General features: G+C 42.0%; 1 protein-coding gene and 1 long non-coding RNA gene across 4 annotated transcripts in view; both read left to right on the top strand.

The window, feature by feature from the left end:
* Positions 1–27,069, top strand: part of LOC147021985 (nuclear factor of activated T-cells, cytoplasmic 3-like) — a 155,585-nt gene that overhangs the window by 94,477 nt on the left and 34,039 nt on the right. For all 3 annotated transcript variants that reach the window (XM_085892483.1, XM_085892480.1, XM_085892482.1), the window contains 4 exons: positions 815–1,254; positions 8,282–8,444; positions 10,471–10,670; positions 14,225–14,397. In XM_085892483.1, the coding sequence (XP_085748609.1) occupies positions 815–1,254; positions 8,282–8,444; positions 10,471–10,670; positions 14,225–14,397 (976 nt within the window). The remainder of the gene's footprint in view (positions 1–814; positions 1,255–8,281; positions 8,445–10,470; positions 10,671–14,224; positions 14,398–27,069) is intronic.
* Positions 22,904–24,132, top strand: LOC147021986 (uncharacterized). The gene is made up of 3 exons (XR_015061027.1): positions 22,904–22,952; positions 23,803–23,879; positions 23,967–24,132. It is a non-coding gene; the product is annotated as an uncharacterized LOC147021986 (long non-coding RNA).

Raw genomic sequence — 27,069 nt, forward strand, 5'->3', positions numbered from 1 at the left:
TTGAAGTCTGTGAGAAACATAGAATCCCCCACCCCCCCTTCCATAATGCAGTGTCAGCTACTACACTGCTGAACACAGCATCGGTTGGCCTACATAGGCTTTAGAAGCCTTTTATTGGCAAGATCGTCAGCCCACCCCTGGGAAAGAGTATCAATCCACGGACACATTTCTGGCTCCCTGGCCATCATCTCTGTTGGGTGCACCATACTTAGGATTGAATGTCAAATTGTGTCTCATGTCTTTAGGGTCAAGTCTCGAGTCGTGTCCTGAGTCTTAAGTGTCGAGTCTCAAGTCGAGTGGCCACTGCATACGTTCTTATTATTGCTTTAACGGCAAGACATGTGATCCAATGTAACAGTAGATGCTTCCTATTGAATGGGAGGGCAAAAACTCGGGGAAAATAGTTATGGAGGTTCTGATTACAAAAGTATGTTTGGGTACATTAATAATAATACAGAATCTAAAGCTCGTAGTGGAGCTGCCACACACACATTTCACACATTTCACACATGTGGACCGACAGCCGAATACACGAGATGCAACACAGGATTGTTTGATGATACAAACACAGCCGCTGAGCTTGAGAAAAGTCCCGTCACTTCCCGGGGCTCTCTGGGTACCAGCAATGTCACAACAATGGTGCCGCCTTTCACACCGCACTCAGCGGGGCATTTCCTTGGGAGAAATTTCCTCCTCCCCATGGATGCTAACCTTTGGGGATTGTCCATGTTCTTATTCTTTTAAATGCCAAACGTCAAGCAAGGAAGCAGCATGTACCATTTTTAAAGTCTTTGGTTTGTTGTTTTGTTTGCAGGTTTCTCCATTTTCCTCTCCTGGAACATCTCCATATTCAGGCCGTAGTGATGACTCTACTCATTCCCCTCTCTCCCAACCTTGTTCTCCTGGTGGAAAACGTAAGCATGTTAGTTCTGAATATTTCAGACCTGCTTCAGCCTATTCCCCTCTGTCAACTTCGCCCACTGCCCAGATGCTCACTCCTCCACAAGACATGCTTCCAAGCAATGCAGGGTGCCACACGGAACTCCCAGCTTCACCCGTGGTCCTGGACATTTCAGAAAACATCCCACCAAAGAATCGTCGTACTGATGTGAAACACAACAGTAATATTGGGGAAGAGGCAATAGGCATGCAGGAGGATGCAGGCTTTGTCTCTGAGCCTTATTTGTCTGTTCCACCACCTTACCCATGGTCCAAGGGGAAGCAAAGTACCAGCAATTATTCCCCATTCTTCCGGTGAGTTCCTGGTAAGCAAGCAAGTAAGCACAATGTTATTTTGTGTACTTATCTCTGTATTTTGTGCATTTATCACAAGATAATAATAACATGTGTAGTTGAAAAATTTATGATTGATGGTATTTACAGCAAAAGAAAAAGAAAAAAAAAATAGAACAAGACGGAGCATTTAAGCAGCAATGTGCCGTGGTCTAGAGATTACATTGGTTCTGAGAAGGGACGATCTATATTTCAGTACATCTGTGAGCAGATGCGCACGTGCGCACGCACATTCACTTACTGGCACACAGATCAATGACAACATGGCTCCTGTCCCTTTGGAAATGGGTGAGGCTAATTATGAAGCAAGCAGCAAAACCCTCATTGTCTCAACACTGACAATTTACGCACCCTCTCCCCTGATCCCTTCAGATCTGACTCTTCCAACCATCCATCCATTCTGCCATTTTTCCCTCACTAAGGATAAGAAAACATTCATCCACTCAGTCCATTATGTGATGAACCAACATACACATACACAAGAGGTTTATGTCAAAATCTGATGGATGTTCATGGACAGCACTCCATTGCAAGGAAGTAACTTGATGAAAACCTCTTTGTTGCACTCATAGGTACGAGTTTAGTGTATGTAAAGAAGCATGTTAAATGTAATCAACATTTATTGGTGACAATTACTACCATCCTTTGGTTTGCAGAGTTATTGTATTTCACAAGATTTTGCTGCTTGTATCGAGGTTACCCTTTGTGGTTGAAAATGGCCATTCACATGTGATCTTTTACCGGAGTCTCCGGTAAACCACAACTATTTCTCCCTCCCACTTACCCAGTCAGGTAGATTTACAGCCCAGATGTTTGGCCACCCTCAATGCACCTGGACGTGCTTATTCCAGCAGAGTAACCACTTTAAGCAAGCGGGGCAATCCGGTCTCGAGGGATGTCTAAGCAGCCCAGACCACCACTTGCTACCTGCATTTTTGGCAGGAATTTGTAACTCCGCCGAGGCCAAGCGAAGCAAGGTCATTTATTCCTGATACATGAAACACCATGCAACCCATGCCTGCAGAAAACAGACTTTTTGGAAGGCTGGCCACATTTTCCATCCAATCATCATGTAACTTTGGAATTAAAAAAAATTAAAAATATCCATGGTTAGGCCTTAGGCACTATTATGTTGAAAGTTTTGTGTCAATCGCTCAAGCGGTTGCATAGAAAACAAATTTAAAGGCGAATAAATGTGAAAAAATTAGGTTGGGGGGGGGGGTGAGGGCCTCGGCCAACGTTCCACAATATGGTCAGGTTAATTGTGGATGCTTATTACTCGTGATGCTTCCCAGAGGGAGGCATTAAGTGTTTCATCTTGGTGCCATGGTCTCCCATTTTATGGAAAAAAATGCATTTGTTTTCATTGTGAGGCAGAATTTCAAGTGCTACCAATGGCCTAATATTACAAGTTGGCTATTCTGGTAACCATTAGCGATCTCCGATCGCAGCCCTCCACTTTATTTAGGGTACCGGCGATAACTCGCTTACCCTTCAAAAAAGACACTATGGGATCTTTCATGTTCACCAACAACCAGTGTAGGCAGATGGGCCCTCCTGCCTAACATCTATCAGATGGATGGCACACATATTGATCCATTGCCCTGCTTGGGGTTATTACCCTCACCAGAGGAGAGCATATTGCATTTGTCCATTTGTCTGTCTGTTTGTCCGCACAGAATGTATGTGTGTTAATTACACTCGACCCTTTAAGACCCAAATGACCCTTTGGAACGTTAACACCCTTTCAACTCCTGTGACCCTTTCAGATTCTAATGACCCCATAGACCCTGAAGACCCTTTAAAATCCTGAAGATCCTTTAGACCTTTTAGACCCCTCAGAACCTTTAAGAAACCTAAGACCCTGTGGACCCCTAAGTCCTTATAGACCCTGTTACACCCTGTAGAACCATTGGTCCTCTAAAACCCTTTAGATCCTCTGAGACCCTTCAGAACCCCAAACATCCTAAAACTCCTTTCGACCTTCACACCTTTCAGAACTTTTAATACTTTGTAGACCCCTTTGACTTTTAGCCCCTAAGGAGACATTTTAAGACCCTTTAGACCCCTTCAGACCATTTCAACCCTTTAGACCTTAAATTACATTGTTTAGCCCCTTCAACCTTTTAAGATCCTTTTGACACTTTATAGAGTATTGAGACCATTTTGACCATTTAGACCTTCAATTTCAGACTTTTTGACCTTTACACATTTACAATGAGACCATTTAGACCTTTAATTTGCGATCAATAATAACCTTTCATTTAGTACATCCTTCCATGCATTTGCCACACAAAATACACCACACAAAACAAGTCCTGGTGAGGGTCTCCAATCTCTGATTGCTCTTTCTTATTAATATAATGCAATAGATATTGTGCAAAACACAACAACAATGGAATGAAGCAAGTTGTCAACACAAAGCAACAGAAAGCAAAAAAGAAAAAAAACGTGTAACAAAGAAACTTGAGAAGTTGGAATATAGACAGAAGTTTGATTACAATTTCAACAAGAAAGAACAATCAGAGATTGCAGACCCTTGCCAGGACTTGTTTTGTGTGCTGTGCTGGTGTGTTACGCAATTTATTAGAGACAGAACAAGAACTGCCACTTTATAACGGCTGACAGTGATGACCGGATACCAAGATGTCCTGCTTTGAGACAACCCCACTTTGATCAGACACACGACCCTGACCCATGACATTTATTATTATTCAATTGAATTTAGAATGCGATTAAAATAAATTCAATTCAAATCAAATGGAAGCTAAGAGGTACAGTCCTGCATTGGAGTCATCAGAAGGAACCCGACCAAACAAAAAGCAAAGACGAAGTCATCAGGAGGAACCTGGATAGGACTCAAGTTTCAGCTGCTACTCCTCTACCCTCAAACCCATCCAGGTGCAGCCAAGTAATCCTTATTTTAAAAAACAAAGAAATAAAAAAATCACCCAGATGCAAAAAATCAAATAATCCTGGCTGCCAGACCATGCATCCAATCAGGTTGATATTGAAAAGATACATTCCCCATCACTACGAGATCATAATTTTGAATCTTCATGTCGATCGATGAAGCAGTTCAAGAGAAAATGTTTTTTAAAAGATGTTTGTTCAATCGAATATGGCTGCCAGACCATGTGACCTATCAATTGTTCATGAACACCATGGTATCCCCGAGGCTTGAGGAACTTGTGTGAAGTTTCCCCTCGATCTGTCCAGCCATTCTGGAGAAGGAGATTTTTTAAAGGTTTCAGGGTAAATCCAATATGGCTGCCAAACCATGTGACCTATGATGTCATAGGTTGGAATGTTTTGTTCCTCGTGGATAGGTGGTAATAGCTGTGAAGTTTCGCCTTCATCTGTTCAGCCATTTCAAAGAAGATTTTTGAAGGTTTGAGAAAAAAACATGGCTGCCAAACCATGTGACCGATGATGTCATCAGTTTTTTTTTCTTTTTCTGTTGACCAATTTATCCCAGGATGACCCTGAAATTTTCATACCGATTGGATGTAGATTTCTATGTATGCAATTATGATGTCATAACGAAGGCACCTATGACATCACACTAAAATCATACTTGTTCCCCATGCGGAGTACTTGCCATGTGCCAATTTTCAATTTTTTTTCCATGGAGCAGTTTCGGACATATCGAGGTTCAAAGTTTTTCCTTTTTCCAACATGGCTGCCACCCCACATGACCGCTGATGTCATAATTATATTGAAAACATTCTACATGAGTCGTCGCTCCGATGGTAAAAAATTATGTGTCAGTTTGACAAGCGGTTGCAGAAAAAAAACCGGAACTTGTGTTCTTTGTGGACAAACAGACTAACAGAAAAACAGACCCAAATGCAATGCCCTCTCCTCTGTCGAGGGTAAGAACCTGATGTACATACATGAATCAAAAACATGCATACGGCTTATGTGCATATATAATACATTGTGGTTATATACCTGGTATCATTCCAATTGAACTGGGCCATGGACTAACTCCCAGGCCTAAGGCCTGAGGCCTGGCCATCTTTGCTGCTTCACGGAATGACGGCGCATGACTAATGGGTGTAAAGCAATGCGGTGGAGTCAGTGCAGCTGAACACTGACCCATGTATAATATGTGATATTTTAAGTCCAAAAATGGGCATAACTCTGTGAAAAATTAACGAATTGCTCTGAAACTCTAATTTGTTCTGTAACTTATCAAAATAAAGCCATGCACCAAGTTTCAGTTGAATATTTCAATGGGTATGGGAAAAAAGTCTGATAAACCACTGATGAGACGGACAGACAGACGGAGAGCAAACCTATAGTCCCTTCTGGTGAAACTGGTAGGGGACTAATAAAGCAGTCGAGACAGTTAAGGTAATAATGTCCTCCACTTAGATTCAGTGGTCAAGCTCTTCAGGAGTTTCATTGTGATGTCACTTCCTCCACAACTGGAGTCCATTTGCTGCGGCATTTGCTCTTGGTCATCTCACATCTGTTTATGGTCTTTACTGTTTTCAAGAACTCTTCATGTCTTCCAGTGGCGTCTCACCGCAATGTACCATAGGTCAGCTACTCAATCCGCTACGCTTTATTAATTATTGTTATTTTTTTTTCTTTTTTATGTAGAGGTCAAGGAGGATTTGGAATATGTCTCTATCCTGACAAATCTCACACTATTGCGATCTCTCTCCGAAAGGACTGTCTGACAAACCTTCCTATCCAGCAGTTGTCTTGAGGAAGTTTAGTCATTCAAACTCCTCGGTCTCACTATCAGCCATGATCTTTCTTGGGCAAAAACCGCATTTCAAAGTTGGCCTTCAAAACCAGCCGTCGACTGGGCATCCTCCGTTGTACAAAGTCCTCCCTTGGTACACCTGAACTCCTATCCGTCTACAAGGCCTTCAACCGCAGCTTCATGGAGAACTGCTCTCCCCTCTGGGCTGGCTCCGCTACCTCGCATCTTGCTCCTTTTGATGCATTGGAAACCAAGACCATCAAGATTATTGGAATCTCCCATGCTGAAGCTGAGTTTATGGATCAATCATTTTGCCATCACAGACACGTATGTGATCTCTCTGTCTTCTACTGCCTCCTTTCTGGTCTTGCACCCTCTGCTCTTTCTGTGCTTTGCCCCCCTCCCAAGGTTTTTGTAAGACTCACATGGTCCCCCATCAACCCCTTTCTGGGGAAACTACCTAAATCCAGGATCACTGCTCACTGAAACTCATTTGTTCCTCTCTTTTTTTTTTCTTCCTGCCAGTGGAATCAACTTCCACATCCTCTTCAATTTTATTCTTCCCTCCAGGTCTTCAAGACGGCTGTTCATCACCATCTCAGATCATCTCCAATCCTCGATAACCCCCCCCCCCAAATCCCTCCTCCTTCCAGTTTTCCCACCTTGGAGTTTCCTTCTTTGTCTATCTTGTCCACCCCATGCATGCGTGTTTTGTATCCTGTTTTGTCTGTTACGTCCTCATCTGTTCAGTGTAGTAGCTCTTCCACGAGCCTCGACTATGTATATAAAAATAAAAAGGCTTGGGTTTTGGTCATCAATTTTTTTTCTGTTGACCGATGTGTTTTGGTTTGCCGACTCACTTTACCTTCCTTCAAATGACAGTTAGCATGCCTCTTAACATTTAGTTGAGAAAGTTATTTGTTCAACTGAAGTTTGACCGATGAAGGCAACACAAAGGGAAGTTCTCAAGGGAATCAAAGCTGTCCTGTGTGAGATCGTCTTGGGGTATGCATAAGATATTCTGGAGATGCTGTGGTCACCCATAAGAAAGGACCCATGATGTTGTGGACAGACCTTTAATGTTGCAGGTCCATATTATTTAAGGTTGGATATCGGAGTTTGCAGGAGGGTTTTGTAGAACAGTATGGGATGATGAACGCCAAAGAAGGGAAAAGGTGTATTTTTTAAAGTTTTCTTTTTTCCTGTGTGGTTTGTTGTGTTTGTTTCATAATGACAGACATGTAAAGTTTTACTGTGTATAACACCATTTAATACTTGTGTTCTAAGTCAATAACTTATTTCCTTCCGTTTTAACATATTCGACACACTTCTCATTCTACTTTACTGGCATAATGATCATCTATTCCGTTGGTGGGCAACCATTAGCCTGGATTCATGTGAACCGCTACAGGGGTTAAGTGGAGCCCTTCGCTTCCCCCCACCCCCCAATATTTTTTTTTACCAAAAGACAAATAACTATTCATTAATTACCTTCGCATTCTGCGAAAGGTTATGTATTGGTCGCTGTGTATTTATTTATTTATTTATTTGTGAATGTGTGTGTGTGTGTGTGTGTGTGTGTGTGTGTGTGTGTGTGTGTGTGTGTGTGTGTGTGTGTGTGTGTGTGTGTGTGTTTGTTATTCGCATAACTCAGAAAGTATTAAACCAAATCGCTTGAAATTTGGTGGGATGATGGGTTATTATCCAAGGAACATTTGATTAGATTTTGGGAGCAATCGAGTCAAAGGTCAAGGTCAAGGTCACGGAAAGGTCAAATTCGTATTTTTACCATAGCGCGGTCAATTTTGATCTAATTGGCATGCAACCGATGCCAAAATGTTCAGAATTCATTGCCCAATCTTGTGATGGGCGACATGACACAATTACGTCATTACCCTTGTTGGCGGTTGGGGGTGAAAGGTCAGTGGGGTCACGACCTTTCAAAATATGCGGTTTTTGTCATAACACGGTCAAATCAAAACCGATTTGCATGAAACCAACACGAAAATGTTCACTGTTCTGTTCCCCCCACTCTCATGCCAAGAACAAAAAAGTAGCGGAGGTGAAGGTATGCGCTCTACCGAGTGCCCATTCTAGTTTTCTCTGTAACTATTGACTAGATTAGAGGAGATACATTGGGCCATTTACTGTCTTACTGTTATGTCGTAAAATGTTAAACGAATGCAACTCTGGGATGATAGGCCAAGGGATCTTTTGCCATTTGCAGTTTTTAATATGTATGTGGAGAAATTTGATTTGTGTGTGCAGATCAACTTCCGTTCCTCCATTGGACTGGCAACTACCCAGCCAGGCTGGTCTGTACGAGCTTCGGTTGGATGTTCAACCAAAATCTCATCACCGTGCCCATTATGAGACTGAAGGTAGTCGCGGTGCGGTGAAGGCAGCAGGTGGTGGGCACCCTGTTATTAAGGTGAGGGATTGTTTTTATTTTATTTTATTCAAACAAACAGTTAAGGCGCATGGTACATAAAACTCTGATATTTGATGGTTGCTATAATAATAACTTGACTTTGGGGAACAGTCATATGTGGGATATATGTTTATTCAGAAAAGTTTTTGGAAGGTCAACAAGGAGACAACAGGGAAGTGCAGTATACAGTTGAAAAGAACGGATGTTTGTGCAAATGTCTTTTCAAGTATTATTTTGTACTGAAGACATATTGCGTCAGGAGTTAATTACAAGTCTCCCCCCCCCCCCCGAGGAGGGTTAGTGGTTAGGGGGATCGAGGTATGATTTTAGTTTTCAAGAAAGATTATATAAATGGTCTTTGTTTCCTGGTCTCTTGTGTGACAGTTTATTGAGATGTTGAAATAGGAGACATCGATAGGCTGGTAGGATGGCCTAGAGGTACGCACACACGTCTGACCTGGTGTTTCTGTCATCCTGATGTTTCACAGGCAGGGTGATTCATCAATGTGTTTGCCATCCCTTGGATGGATGACTGGACGTCCTGTCGCATACTCGTATTTTAGCTGTCTTGCCTAGGTTTGAATGTCGACCCAGCTATAAGCTATCCACCCAGTGTTTCACATGCAGGATGATTAATCAATGCATGTGCCATCCCTCGGATGGACTTTAAACTGGACGTCCCATTGCACAATCGCCTCTAAGCCGTCTAGTTATCGCTGGCACCAGCCAGTTCGTGAAAGACTTGGGTTAAACTTCCCTCGGCCGAACCCGGCCGAACTGACGAGAAGGTAAGATTAATGGTATCCGTTAACATAAATACACTCGTTAATGCTTCCAACATAACAAAATGATATAAACTAATTTGCGACAAACAAACAAATCTATGAACCAACAGGGTTCATGTGATGAATGCCGAATGAGAAGCTGTGATACTGCAGTGATTTTTTTAGAGTAAAATTACACCATTCCTGTTCATCAACATATAAGAATACGTGTGAAAAAAATTTCCACAACCCCTAACAGATTGGAGCAGTTTATTGCCGCACAAAATGTAATTTTAACATTTACTTGGCTTTTTCAATCTGGGACACATTCAAAACCACCTTGATCCACGATGCGAGTCAACCAAGTGATGCTAATGAAAATGGTGCCGATAACATGACCTCGAGCTCACGGCAGTGACACTTTTCATGGGTTATCAACATTCTATTTATTTTGGTGTGGATTAAATCCATCTATGTGATTAGAATGTTTTAATACTTGTTGCAGTTGATTTGAGTGATGGTTTGGATATGTATTGCTTTTGGAATGGTTCTCTCCGGCGTCCATTTCCCCCCCCCCCTCACGATCCTGGGCTGGTTTGGTTGAGTCCACATTTATTTTCAATTTATCTATGAAAAAAAAGGATTAATGTTTAATTTGTTTTTAAATTTTGGGATGCGTGCACTAGTAGAGAGACAAAGTAACTTCCTTACGTTGGAATCACCATCATGGCTTCAGCAGTTGTTGAGGAAGGTCGGGCTACAGTTTTACATTGTTTTGAGAGGTGACCAAGAAGAAGTACAAATTGGCGATTTAGCGATCTCTCATTGTGGTACTTTAACGATGTATTCTGATGTCTTTTTAAGTCTTGGTAGTTCAAAAAATGCTTGAGAATAAAAGTTATGGCTTTTAAGTGGTGATGACTTCACTCTTTAGGAGTTTTTGAGCGTATCATTGTGTACACATTTGAATGAGCGGCCATTTTTTCCCCGTATCATCCTTCTATATGGTGCACTACCGTACTCTGTGATATAAATTATCTGCAATAATTTATTGCACCAATAATGAATTGAGCAGTTACCCATTGTGTGTGACACCTGCATGCATATAATTTGTCGATGATTATTCTTTACAATAGGTGTGTGTGTGTGTGTGTGTGTGTGTGTGTGTGTGTGTGTGTGTGTGTGTGTGTGTGTGTGTGTGTGTGTGTGTGTGTGTGTGTGTGTGTGTGTCTGTCTGTGTCTGTGTCTGTGTCTGTGTATAGTTGAAGGGTGGCAGCCAACAAGGGCTGAAAGTACAGCTGTTCATTGGCACAGCGGACGAGCGCCCTCTCCGTCCTCATCCATTCTATCAGGTGCACCGCATCACTGGAAAGGCAGTGGGTACCACCAGTCACGAGATGGAGTTGGATGGCATCAAGATGCTGGAGATTCCCTTACACCCTGAAGACAACATGACAGCCTGGTATGCCTCATCCTGTTTATACTCTTTAGCACTAACTGTGTTGTTGGTTGTGTTTATTGCTGTATTAAGAGTCCCTTTACAAGATAGTTCAAAGCAGGAAGAGCCATTTGGCCGATGGAGTCTGCACAATAGTTGCCAACCTATGATTTGTTTTTCCATGCTCTATCCTTTTTTTAAATACTGAGTGTCAAGCAAGGAAGCAGCACTTACCATTTTTCAAGTCTTTTGTATGTCACGTTTTCTCTTCTTGGGGTTATGGCCATTTGGGCAATCACACCTGTGCCGTATTCACTCCCTGTTGTCTTACTTGATCAGGTTACTTGTCTTCGACCCAATGATCTCATTCTTGCAGTTAACCTAGTCTAACTTAACAATATTATCAGGGTGATTTTATAATATGGGGGAAATTTTTAATCAAACAAGATGGCAACGCAGAACTCATTATTTTATGTGGTAATAAAAAAAAAAGTAACTTGCAAAATTTAAACTGAATTCATTGTGTTTTAGGAGTTGCTCAAAGCAACCAAAGTTTTACACTGTCAATATTATACGCCATAACGAAAAAATACAACACTTTGCCCAAAACCTTTTTGCCTCGGCTTCTGATTGTTTCTGTTTCCTGGATGCCATTTGGGAAGCTTTTTTGTCCAAGGCTCCCATCTTCCCCTTACGGCCTGTCTCTCGTTGGGCAATCAAGAACTCTTTGTCTTCAGGTATCTTGATGAGTGAAAGTGCATCCCTGTGAGCTATGTCAAACAGGTCATTCAGACTCACCTTGAAGTGAACTTGGTTACGCAAATTGGTCTCACTCATCCTTGAGATGTTCTTTAGAAGATCTTGCCATTCTTTATGCAGTTGATGAAGGTGTTTGCAGACATCTGGTTTATACTTCGTAGGGAAGTTTTCATTATGCCAGATTTCCATCACTGCCCTGGATGTGATGATGATGCTTTCAGTCAGGGTCATTTTTTTCTTCACAGTAAAGATGGAACAGAAGCTTCAGAACCTCTCCCCTCGATTGAAGCTTCTGGTTTGGAAGGGAGGGACTGGCTGATCCAACAAGCCAAATCTCCTTTTGTCGAACGAGTTCCAGTGGCCATTTATCCTTCCATTGGGACCATACCCTGTCCAGAACATTGGTGCTGCCTAAGCAGTCTCCTGGGCTCTTGGGTACAATCCTGGACGGGTCGCCACTCCAACACAAGATACCAGCAAGCTGGTACTCATTTTTCTGACCTCAGAAGGATGACAGGCTGAGTCAACCCCACCTGGTATTAATTCAACAGCCAAGCGGGATTTGAACTCACGACCCTAGTATATAGAACTCAGGACCCAAGTCCAAAATATAGGATTTGAATTCAGGACCCAAGCCCACCACTCTAGCCATTAAGCCAACACCAGAGTGGTCATTTATGTGAACTCAGAATCTAAAAACCTGAAAACAAACAGAAACACAGTGACAAACAGTTCAAATTCAACATTTTAAAAATATTATTCAATTCACCAATAATGAATAACCTCAAAATATTATTCAATTCTCACAAAAATTTGCATGAGTTACTTTTTCATTAAATGTCACAAAATGGTGGGTCCTGCAAATTTGAAGTTCATTTAAAAAAACATCCTAATCATCATGTCTTTATTATTAACTTTCACATTTTTCAGTTTTGGCAATGGGTGTACAACAAAAATTGTGACAAAGAAATTAAAAAAAAATTATTCATTGTCTAGGCTCGTGGAAGAGTTAGTACGAGTACACTGAACAGATTATGATGCAACAGTATAAAAGAAACAGCAGAGAGAGGGGGGAAATCAACAGCAGAACCGAAGGCCAAGAACTAGTAAGACAGACAAGCAATTGGTGTGGGGAGGAATGGGGCGCAGGAGACGATACCTGAGTAGCCTGAGTGGATGAATGAAGATGGATACAGAAGGAAACTCTCAGGAGGGAAAACTGGAAATTTGGAAGGAGGAAGGATTGCGGTGGGGTTGGGGGGAGGGGGGAGCGGTTTGTATTGGGAGCAGATGGGACACCCAGCTTAACGTCCACCAGATGGACAGTGCACTTTGTGATGCAATGCCCTGCGTGTGAAGCACCAACCTGACAGTTTATTGTTAGGTCCGGAGTCAAACTCAGACTAGATAGCTCAATAATGAGTGCACTACCTCTGTGCTATTCTGTCGCATATAAACAATTATATTTCCATGATTTTTTAAAATCTGTTTTCACTACTTTCTAAGGATCATGTAGCAGCTTTACATATACAGTACTACTTTACACTCGGGCAAAATCCCAGCTCGAGTCTGTATTTCTTCACCTTTGTTGTAAGCAAGCGACACTCCATGTCATCTGCACTCACTCGTGTCATTTTCACTTCCTGTTTCAAAAAGGAATTGGATAAGAAGAAATGTACTTTTAAGGCCTTGGACAGTTAAGGAGATAGAGGATGCTGTGTCATTCTGTGATATGGGAAGGTCAATCTCTTGGGTCTTCGAACACCTTTGCAGTGAAATCCACTGCTTGCATCATGCACCTCTCCCCACTCTGTTGGCAGATCTGAGAATATTTGAAAGTCTTTCCTCTTTTTCTTTTTATGCTTGAGGAAAGAACATGTTCCCATCTCTGGTCTTAAGTTGAAGGATATTGCCATTTTCGTATTGTAATTTTGCTGCTAAAACTTATTTGATTATTTGTGCATGTAAGAATGATTGGCCCCTCATTTAACAATTCCTTACTGAAACGATAGAGTTCATAGAACACCTTACCCCCCACAGTCTTGAGAAAAAAGGCATGGGAACGGTCTTTTTAAACTCTTTCTTTGCGTTTCCGAGCACGATATATATTTCCTACGAGCTGCCATTTTGTCTGAATCTCAATATTCCCCAATGCCGAGAGAGTGAGCATCAAATTTTATATGTTGGGATAGCGTACAATGGTGTACTATTTTGTCCAAGTACTGTTAAACTGGAGGTTTTTGGAAGTGCATACAGTGTGATTTGTGTTCTACAGTGAAGTATGGAAGTTGACCACCATTGATGCACTCTCTTTTACACCACCTTATTTAACACATTAAAATAGTTATTTGTGTCTGTTGTTTGTGTCCTTTATGACATCCCTAAAAGCAATATGTTTCCTGGTTGGAATGATTTTCAATGATATTTGACTGCCAGACTGGCAGACAGGCTAAAAAAAATTACCTTGCTCCTCTCTGCACATGCCTGCTTGGGATGACATTCTGTACAATTTGGGAAATGCAGAGCCAAAATTCTGCTATACTGCAGGTCCATGTTCAGATTCATGTGTGCAGTGTTCAAAATATCACATTAAATTGAAATGAAGTTGTTCCTCGATCATAGCCTGACATTTGTAGACAGACAGACAGAGTGAACCTCTTGCTTCACCCCGCTTTTCGCTTCGCAAGTGGGATAATCATGTAGAAGTAGTCAGTTGTTTATTTTCGAGTATATCTTTTTTCCAAGTGTTTTTATTGTTTAACATAACCTGTCAAAAGATTGGAGTGTTTCTATTTCCCTGTCTGTTTCTGAATTCTCAGTATAGACTGTGCTGGTATTCTGAAGTTGAGGAACTCGGATATTGAGCTGAGGAAAGGGGAGACTGATGTTGGACGTAAAAACACACGCGTTCGCCTTGTGTTTCGCGTCAACATTCCACAACCAGGAGGCCGGGTACTCTGTCTGCAGACAATGTCTGTCCCCATCGAATGCTGTATGTCTATCACAAGCCCGCTCTGTTTTTCCACACACATTGCCTGATACTGTATACTCAACATCACTTTCTGTTGTAATGTTCTTCAATGTTTTTCCTTCCATTCCATTATTTTGATGCTCGACACTTTTTTATTTATCAACTTCTGACTTTAAACATTGTCATCCATGTGTTTGTGAACTGGAGAAACAATTGATTTTTTTGATAAAACTTTTTATGTCCGACCAATCTGTCCTGAGCAGGAATAGTGGTCTTAAAGCTTTTTGTCATCAAGTATCACAGGGCTCACCTGGCCCAAGGATGTGAGGTTTGTGAGGGCAGCAACCTGTTGCAAAAGCTTGGGAGAACTTTCAAGTGGAAGCTTTTATTGATGATATATCATCATTCACCATTTTATGACAGGATAAGGCCAATTTGTACAATTATGAAGTTACAACAAATAATTCCAAAGAGTAGTAGTGATCAAGCCGATTTAAATCACCAATTATTGATTCTGTTTCTAAGGGCGATTTCTATGAAGACTACATTAATCGAGAATATAATTTTGTTTGTTGATCATTTTCACAATGAAATTTTCACACAATTCTTTCCAGTTGTTAAGGCGGTGAAAAAGATTGTTCCCACGTGGAAATGCTAACTTTTTCGAAATTATTTTGAGATGGTCTTTGTAGCATAGATATTGGTCAGCGTCGATTTCAGAACAGAAAATTTATTTTGGCAATCGGTTGTCATCCATCCAACACACATGGCCGACCCAATGTAGCTTTCCTTTGGCCAGGTTCATGAACATCGGTTTAAAGTGTTCGAAATGCGCTCAACTTCTCTGAAAGATACAAAGTCAGACCAATTTCTTTTCAGAATTTGACACAAGTGATGTTGCTGCATTGCAATGAGCCATTTAACTTGGTTGGCATACAGGGGGGAAGTTTTAACTCCATAGGTCGAGGACATAAAACTACAGCACAATACACAGCAAATGTTGTTTACAAATTAATGCCAAAGCTTGTGGCAGCGGCCGATATACGACGACTCATTTCACAATCATTGCTGAGGAAATTGGAAATGTTGCTGCCAGGATAGACAAAGTTGTCCACCAAATTCAACGGAGTACCATCGACAGCAAAGGAGGGAATATTTTCAAAATTTTGAGGAAAGGTTGGTTGGTGTAAAATTTCTGTTTTAGTTAGATTGATTGTTTCGCCAAAGTCGGTCATTGTTGCTGAAAATAGATTGAGAGTTTGCTGTAAGCTGGAAGCTGAATTGCTGACAAATGCACAGTGATCGGCATACAAGAATAACCTGACAAATTTCTTGAAACTTTGAGTCAGCTGAGAGGTGAGGCAGAATGAAAAATCCACCATCAATTCACACACAAATACAAATACCACTCAGAACATCCTTCGCAAGGAAGTGTTGAAAAACAGCAGCAAGGAGCAATGTGAACAAGGTTAGCACAGGCACACAGCCCTGCTTCATACCCTTCTCAAGTTTGATTGTATAGTTTGAGGAGAAATTCCACAAGGATCTCAAGGAATGTGTTAAGAAATAAAAAAATCAAAAACGTGTAAAAACCATCACAGAATGACTTATCAACGTGTTCATCATTCTCCTCCAAAGATGATCACACATTGAAGCAATGAAGTCCATATGAATCCCGAGTGAACTGCATCAATGTTAAGGGGCTTAGCCCGAGAGCAGATTCGGGTTCGCCTCATGATCGAGTGAATGTCGCATCGTACTAACCTGCAAATAGCTGAATGTAGCTTTTATAGCTTTTACCTGAATGTCACCCCTTGATCAGCACCAAGGAGAAAATTAACTGCATTTTGATGTACACTATATGGCCAAAAGTATGCGGACACCCCTTCTAATTCGTGGATTCGGCTATTTCAGCCACACTCATTGCTGACAGGTGTATAAAATCAAGCACACAGCCATTCAAACCCCATAGACAAACATTGGCAGTCGAATGGGCCGTACTGAAGAGCTCAGTGACTTTCAACGTGGCACCGTCATAGGATGCCACCTTTCCAACAAGTCAGTTCATCAAATTTCTGCTCTGCAAAAGCTGCGCCAGTCAACTGTAAGTGCTGTTATTGTGAAGTGGAAACGTCGAGGAGCAACAACAGCTCAGCCGCAAAGTGGTACGCCACACAAGCTTATAGAATGGGACTGCCGGGTGCTGAAGCGCGTAGCGTGGAAAAATCGTCTGTCGTCAGTTGCAACACTCACTACCAAGTTCCAAACTGACTGCAAGCAAAGTCAGCACAAGCACTGTTCGTCGAGAGTTTCATGAAATGGGTTTCCATGGCCAAGCAGCCGCACTCAAGCCTAAGATCACCATGCGCAATGCCAAGCGTCAGCTGGAGTGGTGTAAAGCTCACCGCCATTGGACTCTGGAGCAGTGGAAACGCATTATCTGTAGTGATGAATTACGCTTCATCATTTGGCAGTCCGACGGATGAATCTGGGTTTGGAGGAATCCAGAAGAATGCTACCTGCCCGAATGCATCGTGCCAACTCTAAAGTTTGGTGGAGGGGGAATAATGGTCTGGGCTGTTTTTCATCGTTCAGGCTAGGCCCCTTGGTTCCAGTGAAGGGAAATCTTAACGCTACAGCACACAATGACATTCTAGATGATTCTGTGCTTCCAACTTGGTGGCAACAGTTTGGTGTGAAGGCCCTTTCCTGTTTCAGCATGACAATACCCCCGTGCACAAAGCGTCGTCCATACAGAAATGGTTTGTCTCGATCAGTGTGGAAGAACTTGACTGGCCTGTTCAGAGCTCGAACCTCAACCCCCATCAAATACATTTGGGATGAATTGTAACACCGACTGCGAGCCAGACCGAATCGCCCAACATCAGTGCCCGACCTCACAAATGCTCTTGTGGCTGAATGGAAGCAAATCCCCGCAGCAATGCTCCAACATCGAGTGGAAAGCCTTCCCAGATGAGTGGAGGCTGTTAAAGCAGCAAAGGGAGGGAACAACTCAATATTAATGCCCATGATTTTGGAATGACATGTTCGACGAGCAGGTATCCACATACTTCTGGCCATGTCGTGTATTTTCCAATGATTTATAGCTAAGCTGGTGACATCAGAAGATGATAAATGAGGTTTCTGGGATGCCCATTCAAATGAATGGGGGGAAAGGGCAAAACTTTCTGACTCAAGCCCCAAAAGCCCAAAATAGGAGACTCATTTTCTCCCCACCTATCCCCTTCCCTCCCATACAAGCAAATGTAAAATTGAGACTCATTTCCTCCCCCTCCCATACAAGCAAATGGAAGATTGAGACTTACTGATTAAAGCACTTCTTCCCCTCAACATAATCACAGTCCTTTTATATTTTCATTCCACTCAAAGAGCGAACCAACGAATATTTGCCCATGTTCTACTTTAGGGAATAACTTAATTTTCTTATTACATTCATTTCCATCGAGTATATTCACAAAGAATAACTTGGAACTTGGTTCTTGGTATAAGTGTCTTTGTTGAGCAGAAATGAAATGATAAACTTCTCTTAATGCTCTTATTTTTCATGGTCTTTCCAAATTCAACATTGTGTGTTATTTTATGTAAGTTTTTCTCAAAATCATTCAAAGCAAGCTGTTTCATTTTCGTGTTAAAATGAGTCAGTCTGGAGTCAGCTAAGCTGCCTCGCCCAAACCAAGCCAAAAACTTCCGGTTCCGGTTTTGAGCGGCAAGAGGTCTCCTTCGGGGCTCCCTGCTGACTTTCTCAAAGTTAAGTTCCGGTTGTTATTTGTCCCGTTTTAACTGTTTAATTTTCTCACCTACATGTTAATGTGTGTTCCTAGTTCGGTTTTGTTTCAAAAATCGTGCTATTTTGTGAGTATTTATGTCGACGTTCTTACCTGGTGTTTGAGGCCTAGTCCTAGGCTTGAGGCCTACCGGTTCCACTCGGTGTTCGATCGTTTTTTTTTGTTTGTTTGTTTGTTTTTTAATCCCCATTACCTTCAATTTCTATCCTCCCCATTACCTTCAATATTCCTCCTCCCCACTTTCCAAACACCCCCCATTCACCCAACAAATCTCTTTCTTATCTCAAAAAAAAAAAAAAAAAAAAAAAAAAAAAAAAAAAAAAAACCCAACAACAACAACAACACGCTCACCTTCTCCCGATTCTGCTACTTCTTCCTCTTAACTTCCTCCTCGTCTTCCTCGATTTTTTTTTTTTATTTATTTTTTTTTTTTTACACTTCCATGACCTAATCTGTTGAACTCTCTCATACATTAATATTACAACAAAAACGATCTTATAATGCTTCATCTTCCTCTCTCACACATGTGGTACTCTTTACTGTTTCACAATGCACTACTCTTCTGCTATTTTAACAGACTGCTCTCATTTCGACCTCTCCTTCATTCCTTGCCTAAAAAATCCAACTATTACAGCGCTTCTTCTCTCCATGCTCTGAATTCGCCTTCATTGCATCCATCAAGAATTGTGTTAAATCGCATCTCTGACCTAAAACTTTTAAAAACCACAGTTTGCCATGGATGCTCGCTTTCCATCAACCATTCTTTTTTCCAACTTCAGTGCCAACTCACCCCCTCACCCCTCACTCTCACTCTCAAAGCAACCATCCCACTCTTCTCCTCCAAGCCTCCCTCTCACCTCTTTCAAAAATTCCCCCTCACCTTTCTCCCACCTTTCATCCCCCTCACTCTTCCTTCTCTAAGTTTCCCCCCTCTCATCCACCAACCTGCCTCCCTCCACTGCCCTCTCACCTCCATCTCTTCACTCCACCTCCTCAAATCCTCAACTGCCATCTTCCTTGTCTCTTGTCCCCCCTCTCTCCCAGCACCACAGAGCCTTTTCTCCTCCTCATTCGGCCCCCTCCCTCGCTATTCTGCAATACCCCACACTCCTTCAGCAACCCTCCTTACCTCCCCCTCTTCCCTCGTCCTACCCTCCCCGCCCCTCCACCTCCTGCACCCAAAGCCTCCTCCCCTACCTCTTCATTAAAAGTGTGGACCTCAAATATCCGGGGCCTTCGCTCAAACCTTTCAGATCTTTCCATACAGGTTGCCACTGACAAACCAGACATTATCTGCCTAACAGAAACTTTCCTCTCCCAAGACGTGTCTGACTCCCAAGTATCTCTCCCTGGTTACTCCCTCTTACGGTATGACAGACCTGAGTCTCGTCCTGGTGGAGGTGTTGCTCTCTTCATCAAAGACTCTATTCCTCACTCTCCTGCACTGCTCTCACTCCCCCACACCCCAGGAATACCTCTGGCTTCGGCTTCCCCTCCACTCCCACCTCATGTTTATATGTGTACTGTACCGTCCACCGAACAGTGATGACTCCATCTACACCTCACTCTCCGAAAACATGGACCATCTTCTATCTTCTCATCCAAACTCTCTCTTCCTCTTATGTGGCGACTTCAATTGTCATCACGCCAGTTGGCTAGGTGTGGGTACCTCTCTCACCTGCCATGGGACATCAGCAAAAGCTTTCTGCGACTCATTGGGACTGACTCAATCGGTCAACTTCCCGACCCGGATCTCAACCAATGGTACTCCATCTCTTCTGGATCTGATTTTGACAAATTTCCCTGACAATATCTGCTGCTCTTCCTTCGCTCCAATTGGTTCTTCTGACCACGTCCTTGTTAAAGTGGAAATCTCTCTGGCTGTTATCAGAGAACCACCTCACCGCCGTCGAGTCTGGCATTTCACTCAAGCCGACTGGCAGGGTCTCCGAGCAGCCATCAAACTTACAGACTGGTCTCCTATCACTACTTTCTCAAACATCAACTCATCCTGGGAATTCTTTCAAAGAAACTTGCTCTCCCTCATGCACAGATTTATCCCCTCTCGTGTTCAGTTGTCTTACCCTTCCTCCCGCCCTTGGTTTACTGAAGCTTGTGGCGAGGCAGTTGTCCTGAAACAACTTGCCTTTGCCTCATGGAAAGCAAACCCAACTGAGGGCAATCTCAGTTCTTTCCACAAAGCTCGGAACAAGTGTGTATCTACCCTCAGGAGAGCAGAAAACAACATCTTTCTCATCTCAAGTCTGAACTCTCAAACCTCTCTCCCTCCTCAAAATCCTGGTGGCGTTTAATCAAATCTGTTTCTGGTGTATGTTCCCCTCCATCCCCTCCCTTACCTCAAATGGCCGCACTGCTGATTCCACACGTGATAAAGCTGAATGTCTAAACTCGGTGTTTGCAGCTAAATCTTGTGTCCTAAACCCATCACTATCTCTACCCACTTTACCCAGTCGCACCCAACTGTCCCTGGACTCTGTATCCTTTTCTCCTGACAAGGTGGAGAGCTTGCTTTCAAACCTCGAGTCAGATTCTGCAACCGGTCCAGACGGCATCAGCCCACGTGTCCTCAAAGCCTGCTCTTCTGCTCTTGCTCACCCTCTCTCTGTTCTATTCACCCTCTCATTTTCCCAAGGTCATCTGCCATCTGCTTGGAAATCTGCTAACATCACTGCCCTGCATAAAAAGGTGCAAAAACAGATCCCTGTAACTATAGACCAATCAGCCTTCTCCCAATCATCAGCAAGGTTATGGAATCCATCATCGCTTCCAGACATGAAATCCCTCCTCCTCTCCAATGGCTTGATTTCCAATCGTCAATTTGGTTTCAGACCAGGTCACTCTACCCTGGATATGCTGCTACTGCTCTCCCATGAATGGATGGAGGGCCCCAATGCCAGACAGGAAATCCGAGCCGTATCCCTGGACATATCACGTGCTTTTGACACAGTCTGGCACCCTGCCCTACTCACCAAACTCTCTTCCCATGGTATTCAAGGCCATCTCCACTCATGGCTCGCAGACTTCCTCTCCTGTCGCAGTCAACGTGTGGCCCTAAATGGAGTTCTTTCATCCCCTCTTCCTGTGCAGGCTGGAGTTCCTCAAGGTAGCGTTCTGGGCCCTGTTCTTTTTCTGGTTTTCATCAATGATCTCTCGGACTCTCTGGAAAATCCTCTATTTCTCTTTGCCGATGACTCCACCCTCTGCCGTACCATCTGTCATCCCTCAGACCGGCAAGCAGCAGCTTCTTCGCTCACTGCAGATCTGGATAAAATCACAAACTGGTCCAACACGTGGAACATGTCTTTCAATCCAGACAAATCTCACACTCTCACTATGTCTCTTCGAAAGGACCGTTTAGAAAACCCCCATCCACTTTCTCAACAATCCTCTGGAAGAAGTCTTTTCTTTCAAGCTTCTGGGTCTCACTATCTGCCATGACCTTTCCTGGGAAAGTCACATTTCCAACCTTGCCTCAAAAGCCAGTCGCCGACTGGGAATCCTCCGTCGTGCAAAGTCCTTCCTCGGCCCTCTTGAGCTCCTGACCACTTACAAAGCTTTTGTCCGTAGCCTGATGGAGTACTGCTCTCCCCTCTGGGCTGGTGCTCCTGCCTCCCACCTTTCTCGACTTCACGCTGTCGAAACCAGGGCTTTTAAGATCATTGGCATCTCCCGCAATGAAGCCGAGTCTTTGGGCCTCTCACTCAATCACCGCAGGTTGGTCGGTGGTCTTTCTGTCTTCTACCGACTCCTCTCCAGCCTTGCCCCCCCTGCTCTCTCTGCGATTTGTCCCAACCACATTTCCACAGGGCGCTCAAGGTCCGCCAACAACCCCCTTCTGGTAAAACTACCAAAATCACGAATCACTGCTCATCTTCACTCTTTCATTCCTCTTTTTTCCCGCCTTTGGAATAAACTTCCTCACTCTATTCTTTCCCATTCTTCCCTCCAGGCTTTCAAAACAGCTGTTCACCACCACCTCTTATCTTCCCCCATCCAAATCCTCGATCTTTTCTACCCCGATAATCCACCCAAGCCCACTTCCTTCAATTCTCCTGCTTTCCTTCCTGAAAGTCCCTGTAATGTCCATCTTCTCCTCGCCATGTTCCCCGTCCCATCCCCATCCCTCTCCCTTCCACAGTTCACCTGTGTCTGTTCCCCAATGATTTGTCCCTTCCACTCCCGCCCCTCTTGTCTCATGCCTCCTTGCTGTGAGTTGTGTGTTAGCTCTCATACGAGCCTCGACCAAGGTATACAAAAAAAAAAAAAAAAAAAAAAAAAAAAAAAAAAAAAAATTCCGGTCATTTCCTATGTGGGACACACCCTGAAAAACTTATTGTTGTGTCATCTCCCATTACGTCATCAACAGGAGGCTATTTAAATCAACTTGTGTGCCGAGTGTGTTTTGTTTAGAGAATGGATTGTGCAGATAATTTCTCCGACCTTGCGGATCAATTGTTTTCACAAGATGACAGGTGAGATCCTTAACCCAATTCATTATTTGTTATTTTTTTACAGAATTAAATCACGATACAACCAATAATTATTGTCTTTTTCGAACAGGTTATCCCCAATCAGAACATCATTGATAACTGATCTAGAACAGGAGACCTTTGAATTACACGATGAGTGGCTAAAAATGAATGACTTCCTTGAAGACATTCGATCGTTCAGAAGAGAATTGAATGACATTTTTGTTGGCTGGCAAGAAGTTCTCTCACATCCTCTGACCTTGAATGAGTCGAGTCAAAGGTGAGAAATTATCCCTCTGTCTTTGTGTGTGTATATGTGTGTTTATGTGTGCATTTGTGTTTGTGTTTTTGCGTGTGTATATGTATACTAGTAGTAATGCCCGGCGTTGCTCGGGCAAGCAATAAAGCCCGGTGTTGCCCGGGCTTTCTTGCAAATTTCCTGAATAGCTGTTAGGGTTAGGGTTAGCTGTTAGGGTTAGTGTTAGGGTAGCTAACCCTAACCCTAACACTAACCCAAACCCTAACCCTAACCCTAACAGCTTGGCGTAGCGGAGGTAAACAGCACCCAGGGCAAAGTGGAAATTTGCGTCCCCCGTAGGCCTTAAACTTGAGTGGATTTGAATGGAAAATCCCATAAGGGATATCGATTTATTGAGTTTTTTTTGAATATCGGAAGTGTTATGGAAAAAAATTTATAGCCAATGACCTAAGTTGGACCAAAAGCCATAATCGTTACCGAATTTGAATGGAATCCTTTGGAGTTTGTGATAATGCATCAAAACGAATTTTGAGGGGCCTCTTTAGGAAGACAATAATATCATTAGTATATTGCCAAATCTTCTTTCATTTCATGCAGTAACAAAAATCTGATGGTGGAACAAAGAAAGGGGCGTGCCGAAATATTAATGTGTGTGTGTTTGTGTGTGTGTGTGTGTGTGTGTGTGTGTGTGTGTGTGTGTGTGTGTGTGTGTGTGTGTGTGTGTGTGTGTGTGTGCATGTGTGTGTGTGTGCGTGCGTGTGTGTGTGTGTGTGTGTGTGTGTGTGTGCGCGCGCGTGCGTGCGTGCGTGCGTGCATGCGTGTGTGTGTGTGTCTTTGACTCATTATTATTATTATTATTATTATTTTTCAGTTTAAACACCTGTCTGGATGAACCAAACACACAACTTAATCTTCTGGAGGAATCTGACACGACACTATCTTCTGGCGGTAAATGTTATATTTATTATTTTATTAATATCATAATATAATCATCTTTATATACCCTAATTGTTCTTCACTCTTTGTTTTGAACAGAATATGTTTATCGAGTTTCAAAACCAAAACAAACCATCAGACTGCTGCGAAAGAAGATTTTTTTTCATGTTATTGCTTTTATTTAATTATAAATGCTTTCCTTGTAATTATCTGCTTTTGAATTACAAGAAAAGAATAAAGGGGAGGGTTAGGGTTGGGGGGTAGGTGCGCTCCCCCAAGGACCCACCACCCCCCTCATTCCTCTCCCCTTCCCTCTCATGTGTGTGTGGGGAAGGGTGGGGGTGGGATGAGGGGGGTGGTGGGTCAAAGGTGGGGTGCACAGGGGGGTGGGGCTTGTGTGGGTGGGGCTTGTGTGGATGTGGCTTGTGTGGGTGGAGCAATTTTTTTTCTTAAATAAACGTGTGGGAACTAATAAACTAATCACTAATGATGTGGATATGATGGATGTGGCTTATGTGGGTGGGGTTTGCGAAGATGTGGCTTATGTGGGTGGGGCTTGTGTGGATGTGGCTTTTGTGAGTGGGGCTTGTATGGATGTGGCTTTATGAGTGGGGTTTGTATGGATGTGGCTTATGTGGGTAGGGCTTGTCTGGATGTGGCTTGTGTGGGTGGAGTGAAAAAGGGGTGGAGTTAAAAAGGGGGTGCAGTCAAAAAAATTCCATTTATCTTTGTCTTTTGTAATTCCTGTGAATAAAATCAACCTAAAATCTCTTCCCCCTTCAAATCACATAATTTGTAAGTCCAAGGAACTCTACCGACGACATCAACAATATAAAAAAGTTAATTTGTCCATCGCTTGGGATAACCTTTTTCAAAATGAGATTTCCACCTGTATATTCTTACTAAATCACCAACTTTGACCTTAGGCTTTCTGACATTAATCTCTTTTTCATGTTTTAATTTTGTAAATGTATCTGATGGTTTAATTTTCGTTGAGGTGTGAATCGTATCATTGTACTTATCTACAATGTCCTGAATTAAAGATAACCATTGTTGAGAACCGAGTTGAGTGAATTTTTTTATATAGTCTCTCTTTTAAAGTGCGATTAAAACACTCAATAACAACCGCTTTTCCTTCATTAAAGGTGCTGTAAAATGTAATGTTGTTATTTTAAAGAAAATTCAAAAATGTTTTGTTGTAGAACTCTGTACCCTCATCAGTCCACATTTTTTTTCGGTTTTCTCTTGCTTTTATTGAATATCTGTTGGAAAGCTAACATAAGAGTATTACCTGTTTTGTTTTTCAAACTGCTCAAAAAAATCTACTGCTCAAATCAATAATGGTTAAAGCATACTTGTACCCCTTATCATAATTGAGTTCAATTAAATCAGTGAACCAGATATAATCAACTTCCTTGGAATAAACCTTCCTTCTGTGAAACTTTGTGATTATTGGTTTCTGTAATTGATCAGCTAATTGCTCTTCAATCTCAATGACATCATTACAGCCGATTAGTTTTTTGAATTTCCAAGCCCAAGTTTCACTTAAGCACTGATCATCTTCTTCACGATGTACCTATCAACTTTTTCTCTCAAGGTTGGATTTTGTATCAGAGACAAATTATACAACATTTCTCTATTGTCTTCATGTTTTTCTTCCAACGTTGTGCTGTTTCCATAATCAATATCGTGCCTCATGCACACTTCATCAACCCGATTGATAGGTTTGCTCCACGGTTTAGGATTGTCAGCCTCATCTAATCTTTTATTCAAGTTTGTTCCTGGACCACAGAAAGAATACCCTGGTATTCCAGCTGTTGTGAATTTACTTCCTGATCAAAACTTTTGTATACCTCCCCTTGTTTGTGTTTGGTGATGAATTCACTCTTTTTTGAGCCACACACCAAACATGTACCTTTTTGTATAACCCTATTATTTTTACTTTTAACAGAAGAGATATTTTTACTCTTGGTTTTCTTTTACATTTTAGACAATAACTCATTTATTTATGTGAAAAATTCCGACAGAGTGCGAAAACCTTTTTTGTTTCCAACTTGCACATTTGAATCTTAATTTTTAAAACATAAACAATCCTTAGAAATGTCTTCACTCTCTCCTCCATTTATTTAAGAAAAAAATGTCAAACTAATAAAAGTCAATTACACCAACATCATCAATAATATAATCTTTTCCTTCTTTCTCTTCTTTATCTCCACTTTCTCGTTTAAATCTTCTCCCTGAAACCGATGTTAATAGTCTTGACATATATTTCTAATAGACTTGCCAATTCTTTGTTTTCCTCCTGAGCATTGAGATGAATTTATTTTTTGTAATACCTTTGATCTTTTCATAATCTCACTGGTTTCCATATTTTTATATTTATTTATTTATTCTCTCTTTCCTCCCTCTCCCTCTCCTGCTTCTCTCTCTTCTCTCTCTTCTATCTCTTCTCTCTCTCCTCCCTCTCCTCCTTATCTCTCTTCTCCCTCTCTTCCTTCTCTCTCTTCTCCCTCTCCTCCTCCTCCTCTCTCTTCTCCCTCTCCTCCTCTCTTCTCAGTTTCTTTAACTCCTACCTCATCCCTTACTATCCTTGAACCACTTCCACCCCATAGAATATCACACATATATTCATCTGGATTTCTTGTTATTCCTGTATCCAAAATTAAAAAAAATTTCACACCAGGAAACCAATAAAATTTCTTCTGATTTTCACAAAGAGCCTTGCATTTTCTTAATTTTAAATTTTTTCATGATTTATCATTTGAGTTAAATCCAATGTTGTTGGTTTATTAACATCAGTATAAAGCAAATCTTTTATTGAAAATACCTCATTCTTATGTTGTGGAACATATTTATTAAAATAGCGAATACCCTTTTCTTGAAGGTATGCTTGGACACAGAAATGATAATTTTGTTGAAGCCTTCTTGCTGTCATTTATGTATTAGAAATATATGACAGATTAATATAATGACAGGAAATACCTTCCCATCTTCCCATAGTTAAATCAGTTTGTATTCCCTCACTTATTATAAATAATCCTGTTCTTTCTATTTTCATGATAAAAACTATGGCAAAACCATTATTGATTTTACCCTTATTAAATTATTGTATTTGTTGTTTGCGAATCGTGCTTCCACAAAACTCATTCTCGCCACCAAGTGGATAATATTCTTCCTTACGAGACTGATTTAATTGTTCCAG

The sequence above is a fragment of the Eptatretus burgeri genome, chromosome 8, assembly GCF_056783735.1.
Source record: "Eptatretus burgeri isolate ZD-2024b chromosome 8, Ebu_testis_v1, whole genome shotgun sequence".
NCBI classification, from domain to species: Eukaryota; Metazoa; Chordata; class Myxini; order Myxiniformes; family Myxinidae; genus Eptatretus; species Eptatretus burgeri.